Raw genomic sequence first — 13,392 nt, 5'->3', positions numbered from 1 at the left:
AAAATGAGGGTTTACACCGCAAAATAGATCCCCTGTTTGTTTTGTGTTCAGAAACATCAACCCTAGTATTATGTCTGGATGCACAACGGGGCCCAAAATGAAAGGAGCAGCCGATGGCTTTCAGAACAGACATTTTGCTTGAAGGCCTTTTAGGCCCCATTGCCCACTTGTAGAGTTCTTGAGCGGCCAAAACCATAGAGAACCCCCCACAAATGACCCCATTTTGAAAACTAGACCCCTTAACGAATTTATCTAGGGGTGTACTGCGTATTTTGACCGCTCAGATTTTGAATGAATCAGAAGGAAAACAGAAGGAAAAAATTACGATTGTTATTTTTTGGCAATTGTGTCATTTTAAAGACTATTTTTTTATACAGCACACATATAAATGAAGACTTTCACCCCAAAATGGACCCCCCTCTTTGTTTTGTATTCAGAAACATACCCATTGTGGCCCTAATCTGCTTACTGAACACATGGCTAGGCCTGTGATGGAGGGAACACCCTTTGGATTGCAGGGCACAACTGAATAAATCCCAGGCCCCATTGCTCACTTGTGCGGAATAAAAAAAAATGGACTCCCTAAAAATAATCCCCCCCCCCCACCCTCCTTTTTTGATGTTCCCCAAATCTTAGATAAAAGTAATAATGTAAACTGTGTGGTTTATCTGAAGACAGGGGTAATTACGGAGGCTGGCTGGGATGGACACATAGGGCAAATACATCGGGCACCCCTCCTCCTCCCATGCTTTTTTGGGAGATGTTTCGTGACCTCAGTAGCGGGCATGGGGTGTAAAAAGTGGCGCTCTGTGAGTCTCTGTAAGCTTGATGACGTGCGGTGGTCTCACACAGAAGGCGCTCAACAAGCTGCTCCTGGAACTGCAGGAAGGCGAGCGTACCGGGGGCTTCTTGTAATTACGTAATACTGGTAGCGGTCTAAATAACGCCGGGCTCACACGGCCGTAGGTGGAATCCACTTGCGGAGGCCCGCAGCAGATCCCAGCTGTGAGCCCGGCTGTGACCCTGCGTACGGCCACGTAATGTACTGCGCATAACTGCCTACTCACACAGGCGGTCATTCGCAGTACACCTTTTCTTGTATTTCCAGCGCCATCGCTTAGCAGTGGCACAGGTACCCACAGCCCGTACACAATGTAGTTACATATGGGCTGCGGGTATATTTATGTCCATACAGCCCAATGGGCTCTATATTGCGGATATCCGCGGTAAAATAGAATATGTTCTCTTTTCTGCGAGTGGATTATGTAATTCCAACCTGCTAATGTGAGCGGGATTGTGTAATCCAGTGCATTTGATTGATCCGTGTATTGCCGTGGATCAAACGCTTGCAGAATCCACAATTTCTATCCGGTGGTGTGAGATCGGCCTAAGATAGATCGCTACCTTTTTATCATGTGACCTGAGACCTTTAGTAGCCGGGAGTAAGGAGATTTTAAATTTACCGGCCAATTCTCGACTTTTGCGCAAGCGTCCGCCATTTTACTGAGAAAGGTCAGAGGGAGACAAATCTGGGAACCTTAGGCTCTTGCGTAGGTGTCCAGCATTTTGCTGATGAGTGCATGCGCAGAAGCTGGGTCCGCGGATAAAGATCCGATCTGGGGACCTTAGGTATGACATTTCATCTCCCTTTACAGATACGATCCATAAAAGGAAATGAAACTTTAACTTTTGAAACTTTTTTTTACACTTTTTCAAGCTTTTTAACTCGTTACTGGTGATCATGTGACCGGGAGCAGCATACAGCGATCCACGGTGACATCTCCCTGCACTTGGCTATCTTTGACAGCCGGGTGTAGGGAGATTTCAAATCTGTCAGGCTCTCCAGGCCTTCTGCACATGTGCAGAAGCCCATGACAGGTCCAGATCGCCGCGGAACATCACAGAGGACGGAGTTGAGTATTTTCAGCTGCCCTCACGAATTCGATCCATGAGAGCAGCTGAATCTTTTTTTACCTTTCCGTGATCGCCGGTATCCATTGGATAACGGCGGTCCCTGGTGATATTTCCTGCCTCCTGACTACCTTCAGTAGCCAGTAGTCGGGAGCCAGGAGATTTTAAATTTCCTGGGCCTACCGGCTTCTACGCATGCGGCCGATGTAATGAGGTCTGGCGCGCATGCGCAGAAAATCAGGGTCAAGTCTAGGAGGACCAGATTGCCATGGGACATTGCGTAAGTATTTTTAACATCTCTCATGGATCCGATCCATGAAGGCAGCTGAATGTTTAACTTTATATTTACTTTAATGTGATCGCCGGTATCCGATCAGGGACGTAAAAAAAAAATGAGGTAACCGACAATCAGGGCCACGTAAAGCCCCCCACCCCCTGGTCACGGGAGAATGGATGAGAAAAAATAAATGGATTGGAAAGGGTTAAAGGGTTATAAGCGCCGATCAGCCGCACGGCTCATTGCAGCTATTGCCGGCGGGTGTTGGCTGTAATAAACATCCAGTGCCCGCGTTGTATGAACAGAGGTCGCCCCACGATCTCTCTTCATACATACCCAATCACGTAGGACATAACTGTATGCCCTATAGCGGAAAGGGGTTAACAATGGAGTGTTGGGTATGGCAGCAGTAAGGTGCATTCCAGTTATGAGCCTGGTCTTGACCTGGTGGTATGGTCACATAATTGTATTGCATATAACCTAACTAAGGCCTCATGCCCACGGCCGTGACAGGCTCTGCAAGCGGAATATTGCAGCGGAGTATGCCACGGCGCCCCCCCCCCCCCAAAGACCTCATACTCACCTCTGAATCCGCTGAGTAGCTCCCGCATGACACTGCCGGCGCGCATACGCAGTACAGTGCATGACGTGCCGGCAGCATCATATGACGCGACCGGCGGTGGGCAGAGCGCGTTTTCACGCTTTAGCGAAAGTATAGAGTGACGGGTGACTTCCATTGACTCCATTGACTGCGTATTCCCGCGGCAAATAGGACATGCCACGGGTAATTTCACGCTGCGGAATTCCACAGCGTGTACGTTGAGCTATTGGGTTCATGCGGTGGAAATCCGGCCGTGGGCATCAGCCCTAAGGCGGTCACATGCAGAATCCTTTTGTTTTTTGTTGTCTGTATTTCCCATGCCGTCGCTTAGCGATGACGCTGGTATCCGCAGCCCGTACACAATATAATTGCATATGGGCAGCGGGTATATCCGCAGCCATAGGGCACAATGGGCTCTGTGTCGCAGATATCCGCAGTAAAACAGAACATGCTGCTCTATTTTCCATGAGCAAATTACAGAATTCTGACCTGCTAATAGGAGCGGTATTGCATAATCCAATGTATCTGATTGAACAGCGTATTGCAGCGGATCAAACGATCGCGGAATCCGGTTGTAGGAGAACGGTCTTAACTGCAAAACCAGCTTCAACACCGACCATCATATCCTATGTAAGGCTGAAGGGAGACAATGTCCATCCAGTTCAGCCTGTATCCACCTCCCTTGTTGATCCAGAGAAAGGCAAAAAAAAAAAACAATGAGGTAGAAGCCAATTAGCCCTTTTTTGGGGTAAAAAATCCTTCCCAACTCCATAATGGCAGTCAGGATAATCAGAACGTAAACTGCAATGATCCTACGTGTAAAGGTATACACTGTACAGTGCGAGCAGATAGAACGACCATCTGAGTCTGTGGATTTAGTGATGCACTGGAAACGTATCATTCTGCGCACGAGGATACGCACCCTGCGAAAGGAAGGGCTCGTGCCGACGGGTGTATCAGTCAACACTGCTGAACTCCCCACAGCATGTTACCCATTTTATAACCATACGCTCAACCGGCAGAGAGACAGCAGAGACCGCGAATGGCTGCGTGTGCACTGCGCATGCCCGCCTGTCACACTCTCAGGGACATGCACAGCGGCGCTTTTTAAACCCCTTAGTGTCCAAGCCTGTTTGCGCCTTAATGACCAGGTCAAATTTTGGAAATCTGACATGTGTCACTTTAACATAGAATAACTCTGAAAAGGTTTTGCATATCCAAGTGATTCTGACATTGTTTTCGTCACATGTACTTAATTTAGGTGGTAAAAATAGGTCAATAGAATGTGTATATTTTTTAAAAGTGCCAAAATTGGGAAAATTCTGAAAACATTTTTTCACATTATTAATTGCAATAGCTCAAATATGTGCAAACATACTGCAAAAATGTTTACCAAGATATATATTTCCATCCATTTACTTTATTCTGGTCGCACGTTTGAAAAACTTGTTTTTTTTAACCATTTAGGAGACTAAAAAATTTACATTAATTATTAATATTTTGAGGAACACTTTGTTTTCCTCACCAAGCCAAGATTGTAAAGACTCATAGGTGTCAGAATGATAGATCCCCCCACAAATGACTATTTAAAAAAACTACACCCCTTAATGTTTTCACTGAGGGGGTCAGGAGGATTTTGGTCCCGCAGTTTTTTTTTTCAGGAGTTAATGTGTTTTAGAGGAGAAAAAAATTAAATTTCATATTTTTGCAAATGTGTCTTTTTTTCTATAGTGCACATTTAAAGAAGGATTTACACCCCAAAATGGATACCCCTGTTTCTCCCGTGTTCAAAAGTATACCCATTGTGGCCCTATAATCTTTTCTCTGGATGCACAACGGGGCCCAAACCGAAAGGAGCAGCCGGTGGCTTTCAGAACAGACATTTTGCTTGAAGGTGATTTAGGCCCCATTGCCCACTTGTAGAGCCCTTGAGCGACCAAAGCGATGGAGAACCCCCACAAATAACCCCATTTTTAAAATCTAGACCCCTTAACGAATTTATCTAGGGGTGTGCTGCGTATTTTGACTCCATAGTTTTTGAATGAATCTAAGCAAAGTAGAAGGAAAAAAATTATTATTTTCATTTTTTGACAATTGTGTAAATTTAAAAAGTTTTTTTGTACAGCACACATATAAATGAAGACTTTCACCCCAAAATCGATCCCCCTGTTTGTCCCGTGTTCAGAAACATACCCATTGTGGCCCTAATCTACTTACAGGACACATGGCTAGGCCTGTAATGGAGGGAACACCCATTGGCTTTTAGGGCACAACTGAATGAATTCCAGGCCCCATTGCTCACTGAGGCCTCGTTCACACGAGCGTGGTTTACATGCTACTACAGCAGCGTTTAAACCACACTTCTATAGCAACCAACAGAAGCAACGACACTTCTATAGCAACCAATAAGCTGCTATGGAAGCGCTCACACGGGGCTTTTTTTTACCAGCGCCCAATCCTGCCTGTAAGTTCCGTGCTGCGGCGCTGTCCACGGTGCTGACCACAGGCAGCTCGCTCACCGCAGAATTCCTGCATCCCAGCAGCGTGTAAACCACGCTTGCCCGAACGAGGCCTTATGCAGAAAAAAATGTACTTCCTAAAAATAATCCCCCCCCCCTCCTTTTTTTGGCATTCCCTAAATCATAGATAAAAGTAATAAACTGTGGTGTGTCCGAAAGACAGGGCTAATTACAGAAGCCTGGTTAAGCTGGGCACAAGGGGCAATAAAACCGGGTATCCCTTTTCCCATACTTGCTGCAAATCCAACACTATTTTGGGGGGTATTTCTTGTCCTCAGCGGTGGGGATGGGGCGTAAAAAGTGGCGCTCTGTGAGGCTTCGTAAGCTTGCTGAAGTACGGCAGTCTCCCCAGCTTCTGCGCTTGCGTTTGTCACTTTGCAGACGGGCGAATGTGCAGAAGCCGGGTAAAGGTCCGTGGGCAAAGATCCTGTCGGGGGACAAGTCCAGGGGTCCCTCATGAATATAATCCGTGAGGAGAGATGAAACTAAGTTTTTTTAAACTTTACATGTTTAGTGTTATCCACTGGATAATGGCGATCACATGACTAGAGACTGCATACCACGGCCCCTGGTTACATCTGCCTGCTCTCGACTATCTTTGCCAGCCAGTAGAAGGGAGATTTTAAATTTAACAGGGCCTCCAGCCTTCTGCACATGTGCCTGACATTTTAAGGCCTGTCGCGCATGCGCAGAAGGTGGGGTCACGTCCTTGCTGGACCAGAGCACCGCGGGACATCACAGAGGATGGAGGTGAGTAGTTTCAGCTCTGCTCACAGATCCGATCCGTGACGGGAGATGAAACGTAACTTTTATTTTACTTTTATGCGATCGCCCCCAGTGACCGTTCCAGGCTACTGGCTACTTCTGACAGCCAACAGCAGGGAGCTGTCACACACACAGACCCGTGGCTTTAGTCTACAGGGAGAGTGTGTTTTTACGACTCTGTACTGTAGATTAGAGCCCAGACGCTCAGGATGTGAAAACACCTACAGGTGGTCACTAAGGGGTTAAATTCCCTGCTTTCTTCCAGAGCAGAGATGCGTATGACAACACCATCCGTACACAGCGTATCGTACGCAGCCTACACCAATGCACAGCGCTCACGCTCGGACGCACATGGAGAACTAGAGCATACTGCAAGTTATTTCCCTTGCGTATGGATTCGCAGCGCCCCACACCGGGGTCAATTTACTGCGTACCAGGCATCCGTGCAACGAAAAGAGATGCGTGGAGAAGAAGCGGTCGTGTGCGCGGGCCCCAGCCATGTTATCTGCTTGATAGTTGTTCAAGTCTTAAGTAGGGAACGGTCGGTGTCCCTCGGTCAGTGTCCCCGTAAGATGCGCTTCTTACAAGGAGTCAGCAGCCAGGTTGTGTCAGTTGTTGAAAGCCTGCACTTGGGTTAGCGCCCCCCCCACCCCACCCCCGTACGTCAGTGAGGGGTCCGTCGTGTTCCAACAGCACCAAATACATGAACAGGATCTGGCAGCAAATAAACACAAACAGAATTTCCGCTTTCAGGACATCGGAGGGAAAACCTCCAGAAAGTAAGAAGAATATGCTTTGTCTGCTGACCGCCGGGAGCAGAGAAACTGCTGTGCCGCCTCCCCCGAACAGGCCCCGACGGCGGCCTCCCCCGAACAGACCCCGACGCAGGCGTCACGGCGGCCTTCCCCCGAACAGACCCCGACGCAGGCGTCACGGCGGCCTCCCCCCGAACAGACCCCGACGCAGGCGTCACGGCGGCCTCCCCCGAACTGGCCCCGACGCAGGCGTCACGGCGGCCTCCCCCGAACTGGCCCCGACGCAGGCGTCACGGCGGCCTCCCCCGAACTGGCCCCGACGCAGGCGTCACGGCGGCCTCCCCCGAACTGGCCCCGACGCAGGCTCGACGGCGGCCTCCCCCGAACTGGCCCCGACGCAGGCTCGACGGCGGCCTCCCCCGAACTGGCCCCGACGCAGGCTCGACGGCGGCCTCCCCCGAACTGGCCCCGACGCAGGCTCGACGGCGGCCTCCCCCGAACTGGCCCCGACGCAGGCTCGACGGCGGCCTCCCCCGAACTGGCCCCGACGCAGGCTCGACGGCGGCCTCCCCCGAACTGGCCCTGACGCCGGCGGCCAGCCCCGAACTGACCCCAATGCCGGGTTGACGGCGGCCACCCCCGAACTGACCCCAATGCCGGGTTGACGGCGGCCACCCCCGAACTGACCCCAATGCCGGGTTGACGGCGGCCACCCCCGAACTGACCCCACGGCGGCCACCCCCGAACTGACCCCAATGCCGGGTTGACGGCGGCCACCCCCGAACTGACCCCAATGCCGGGTTGACGGCGGCCACCCCCGAACTGACCCCAATGCCGGGTTGACGGCGGCCACCCCCGAACTGACCCCAATGCCGGGTTGACGGCGGCCACCCCCGAACTGACCCCAATGCCGGGTTGACGGCGGCCACCCCCGAACTGACCCCAATGCCGGGTTGACGGCGGCCTCCCCCGAACTGACCCCAATGCCGGGTTGACGGCGGCCTCCCCCGAACTGACCCCAATGCCGGGTTGACGGCGGCCTCCCCCGAACTGACCCCAATGCCGGGTTGACGGCGGCCTCCCCCGAACTGACCCCAATGCCGAGTTGACGGCGGCCCCCCCCCCGAACTGACCCCAATGCCGAGTTGACGGCGGCCCCCCCCCGAACTGACCCCAATGCCGAGTTGACGGCGGCCCCCCCCCGAACTGACCCCAATGCCGAGTTGACGGCGGCCCCCCCCCGAACTGACCCCAATGCCGAGTTGACGGCGGCCCCCCCCCCGAACTGACCCCAATGCCGAGTTGACGGCGGCCCCCCCCGAACTGACCCCAATGCCGAGTTGACGGCGGCCTCCCCCGAACTGACCCCAATGCCGGGTTGACGGCGGCCTCCCCCGAACTGACCCCAATGCCGGGTTGACGGCGGCCTCCCCCGAACTGACCCCAATGCCGGGTTGACGGCGGCCTCCCCCGAACTGACCCCAATGCCGGGTTGACGGCGGCCTCCCCCGAACTGACCCCAATGCCGGGTTGACGGCGGCCTCCCCCGAACTGACCCCAATGCCGGGTTGACGGCGGCCTCCCCCGAACTGACCCCAATGCCGGGTTGACGGCGGCCTCCCCCGAACTGACCCCAATGCCGGGTTGACGGCGGCCTCCCCCGAACTGACCCCAATGCCGGGTTGACAGCGGCCTCCCCTGAACTGACCCCAATGCCGGGTTGACAGCGGCCTCCCCTGAACTGACCCCAATGCCGGGTTGACAGCGGCCTCCCCTGTACTGACCCTAATGCCGGGTTCATAGCGGCCTCCCCTGAACTGACCCTAATGCCGGGTTCATAGCAGCCTCCCCTGAACTGACCCTAATGCCAGGTTGACAGCGGACTTCGGCTGTTCGCTTCCAGCTTTGTGTGTTGGAGAAACAATCCCAGTAGAGGCGGCTGCGGTGCGCAGTTGTCATGGCGATGGCAGCTGTAAAGCATTGAATACCAAAATAGCAAAATTTATCCTAAGCACTGCAGCATCAATGCCCCCTGGTCCTGAGAGGGTTAAACATTTGCCCCGCAGCAGCTGAGGAGAGGGCAGAGCCGGGGGGCAGCAGTGCTGAGATACTGGCTGCCTGCTCCTGTACCCCTCTGCCTGCACACAGCGCCCCCCGCAGGCTCCCGTCCACACACAGTCTCCGCCGCCGCTAATCACAGAGGGACATAACACAAGTCACGAGCTACCTGATCCGCAGAGCCGGACTGTCCCTGCGTGTCAGCCATGATCAAGGAAGAGGTCAGTCACATGACAGCCCAAGTACCAGGAGCACGTGATGCGTCACGTGTGTGGGAGGAGCCCGGGTCTGTGTGCGCGCTGAAGACTGCACTGTGTACCATGTGACCCGTCGCTTGAAGTCAGTGGATGGAGCCGAGTGTGTCAGACCTGTCTGTATACAGTGTGCAGGCTGCAGGACGGATGGGGTGTATATATATATATATATATATATATATACACAGAGTAATGTAACGGACTGATGAGATGTATGCATATATATATATACACTAATGTACAGGACAGATGGTAGTATATATATGTATATTCTAGTCTACAGGATTGATGGGATCTGTATATATATACACATACACACAGAGTAATGTACCGGACTGATGAGATGTGTGTGTTTATATATATATACTAGTCTACAAGACTGATGAGGTCTGTGTATATATAGTCTAAAAGACTAATTGGGTGCATGTGTGTGTATATATATACTGATGCTGTGTATACGTGTGTGTGTGTGTGTATATATATATATATAAAATTGTATGTCTGTGTCTGTGTGTGTTTGTCCTTTATGCGCTACTACACCATTCATCCGATCGCCATGAAACTTTGGGAAGTTGCTGAGTACACTCCTGGGAAGATTATAGGCATAGTACAACTATCCTATGATAAATGGCGCGCGTGCGAGTGTCGTTGACAGTTACGCTCCCCCCCCCCCACGTAGATCGTTCGATTTCCATCATTGCCACTAATTCTCTCACTTCCCGATGTTGTAGAAACATGAAATTTGGCACGGGCATTGATTATGTCATAAATAGGAAAAGTTAATGGGTCCCAACTCGATTATTCAATTCTAAGCACCAAAGAATTAGCGTCCAAATTTTACGTACGGAATCTAATTCTCTCACTTCCTGATATATATAAATGCATGTCTGTCTGTCTGTCTGCCTGTGTGTGTGTCTGTCTGTCTGCCTGTGTGTGTGTCTGTCTGTCTGTCCTTTATGCGCTACTACACCATTCATCTAATCGCCATGAAACTTTGGGAAGTTGTTGAGTACACTCCTGGGAATATTATAGGCATAATACAACTATCCTACGATAGGTGCCGCGCGTGCGAGCGTCGTCGACAGTTATGCCCCCCAGACAAAGATCGTTTGATTTCTATCTCAAGCACAAAAGTAAAAGGCATTACGAGCAACGGGATGAGTGTTCAACTACAAAATGATGCATCCGCCGAACGTTTCGCAAGACAATTGCTGGATATTGAGAATGCTGAGGTAACATGAAAGCTGTGCTGTGATTGGTTGCTATTTCTTATACTGCTGATGTAAAATGAAAGCTGTGCTGTGATTGGTTGCTATATATTATACTGCTGAGGTAAAATGAAAGCTGTGCTGTGATTGGTTGCTATTTCTTATACTGCTGAGGTAACATGAAAGCTGCGCTGTGATTGGTTGTTATATATTATACCACTGAGGTAAAATGAATGCTGCGCTGTGATTGGTTGTTATATATTATACTGCTGAGGTAACATGAAATCTGTGCTGTGATTGGTTGTTATATATTATACCGCAGAGGTAACATGAAAGCTGCGCTGTGATTGGTTGCTATTTTTTATATTGCTGAGGCAGAATAAAAGTTGCGCTGTGATTGGTTGTTATTTCTCTTACTGCTGAGGTAACATGAAAGCTGCGCTGTGATTGGTTGTTATATTTTATACTGCTAAGGTAACATAAAAGCTGCGCTGTGATTGGTTGTTATATATTATACCACTAAGGTAACAAGAAAGCTGCGCTGTGATTGGTTGTTATATATTATACCGCTGAGGTACCATGAAAGCTGCGCTGTGATTGGTTGTTATCTAGATATATAAAAACGAATGAATGTATGTCTGTCTTCGCAGCAACGCGCGACGGGTAAGCTAGTATATATATAAAACAGACTCACTCACTGACTCGCCACTAATTCTCTAACTTCCTGCTGTCGTACAAACATAAGTTTTGGCAGGAGCATTCTTCAGGTCCTAAATAGGAAAAGTAATTGTTCAATTCTAAGTGCAAAAGTAAGTGACCCCCTCTGTAATGTAACTAATAACACATCTGTACCGCCCATCATCCACAGTGCAGGGGGAAAGTAAGTGACCCCCTCTGTAATGTAACTAATAACACATCTGTACCGCCCATCATCCACAGTGCAGGGAGAAAGTAAGTGACCCCCTCTGTAATGTAACTAATAACACATCTGTACCGCCCATCATCCACAGTGCAGGGGGAAAGTAAGTGACCCCCTCTGTAATGTAACTAACAACACATCTGTACCGCCCATCATCCACAGTGCAGGGGGAAAGTAAGTGACCCCCCTATGTAATGTCACTAATAACACATCTGTACCGCCCATCATCCACAGTGCAGGAGGAAAGTAAGTGACCCCCTATGTAATGTAACTAATAACACATCTGTACCGCCCATCATCCACAGTGCAGGGGGAAAGTAAGTGACCCCCTCTGTAATGTAACTAATAACACATCTGTACTGCCCATCATCCACAGTGCAGGAGGAAAGTAAGTGACCCCCTCTGTAATGTCACTAATAACACATCTGTACCGCCCATCATCCACAGTGCAGGGGGAAAGTAAGTGACCCCCAATGTAATGTAACTAATAACACATCTGTACCGCCCATCATCCACAGTGCAGGGGGAAAGTAAGTGACCCCCAATGTAATGTAACTAATAACACATCTGTACCGCCCATCATCCACAGTGCAGGGGGAAAGTAAGTGACCCCCTATGTAATGTAACTAATAACACATCTGTACCGCCCATCATCCACAGTGCAGGGGGAAAGTAAGTGACCCCCTCTGTAATGTCACTAATAACACATCTGTACCGCCCATCATCCACAGTGCAGGGGGAAAGTAAGTGACCCCCTCTGTAATGTAACTAATAACACATCTGTACCGCCCATCATCCACAGTGCAGGGGGAAAGTAAGTGACCCCCTCTGTAATGTCACTAATAACACATCTGTACCGCCCATCATCCACAGTGCAGGGGGAAAGTAAGTGCCCCCCTCTGTAATGTCACTAATAACACATCTGTACCGCCCATCATCCACAGTGCAGGGGGAAAGTAAGTGACCCCCTCTGTAATGTAACTAATAACACATCTGTACCGCCCATCATCCACAGTGCAGGGGGAAAGTAAGTGACCCCCTCTGTAATGTAACTAATAACACATCTGTACCGCCCATCATCCACAGTGCAGGGCGAAAGTAAGTGCCCCCCTATGTAATGTCACTAATAACACATCTGTACCGCCCATCATCCACAGTGCAGGAGGAAAGTAAGTGCCCCCCTATGTAATGTCACTAATAACACATCTGTACCGCCCATCATCCACAGTGCAGGGGGAAAGTAAGTGACCCCCTCTGTAATGTCACTAATAACACATCTGTACCGCCCATCATCCACAGTGCAGGGGGAAAGTAAGTGCCCCCCTATGTAATGTAACTAATAACACATCTGTACCACCCATCATCCACAGTGCAGGGGGAAAGTAAGTGACCCCCTATGTAATGTAACTAATAACACATCTGTACCACCCATCATCCACAGTGCAGGGGGGAAAGTAAGTGACCCCCATATGTAATGTAACTAATAACACATCTGTACCGCCCATCATCCACAGTGCAGGGGGAAAGTAAGTGACCCCCTCTGTAATGTAACTAATAACACATCTGTACTGCCCATCATCCACAGTGCAGGGGGAAAGTAAGTGACCCCCTCTGTAATGTAACTAATAACACATCTGTACCGCCCATCATCCACAGTGCAGGGGGAAAGTAAGTGACCCCCTCTGTAATGTAACTAATAACACATCTGTACCGCCCATCATCCACAGTGCAGGGGGAAAGTAAGTGACCCCCCTATGTAATGTCACTAATAACACATCTGTTCCGCCCATCATCCACAGTGCAGGAGGAAAGTAAGTGACCCCCTATGTAATGTAACTAATAACACATCTGTACCGCCCATCATCCACAGTGCAGGGGGAAAGTAAGTGACCCCCTCTGTAATGTAACTAATAACACATCTGTACCGCCCATCATCCACAGTGCAGGGGGAAAGTAAGTGACCCCCTCTGTAATGTAACTAATAACACATCTGTACCGCCCATCATCCACAGTGCAGGGGGAAAGTAAGTGACCCCCCTATGTAATGTCACTAATAACACATCTGTACCGCCCATCATCCACAGTGCAGGAGGAAAGTAAGTGACCCCCTATGTAATGTAACTAA

General features: G+C 50.0%; 1 protein-coding gene across 1 annotated transcript in view; it reads right to left on the bottom strand.

Moving 5' to 3' along the window:
- Positions 1 to 9,142, bottom strand: part of VPS41 (VPS41 subunit of HOPS complex) — a 240,280-nt gene extending 231,138 nt beyond the window's left edge. Inside the window, exon 1 of the mRNA XM_066584684.1 lies at positions 9,056 to 9,142. Coding sequence (XP_066440781.1) covers positions 9,056 to 9,094 — 39 coding nt within the window. The 5' untranslated portion in view covers positions 9,095 to 9,142. The remainder of the gene's footprint in view (positions 1 to 9,055) is intronic.
- Positions 9,143 to 13,392: the final 4,250 nt, after the last annotated feature.

Source organism: Eleutherodactylus coqui, chromosome 12 (genome assembly GCF_035609145.1).
Source record: "Eleutherodactylus coqui strain aEleCoq1 chromosome 12, aEleCoq1.hap1, whole genome shotgun sequence".
Taxonomy (NCBI): Eukaryota; Metazoa; Chordata; class Amphibia; order Anura; family Eleutherodactylidae; genus Eleutherodactylus; species Eleutherodactylus coqui.
The sequence above is the reverse complement of the archived record's forward strand: the minus strand, read 5'-3'. Positions and strand labels throughout refer to the sequence as shown.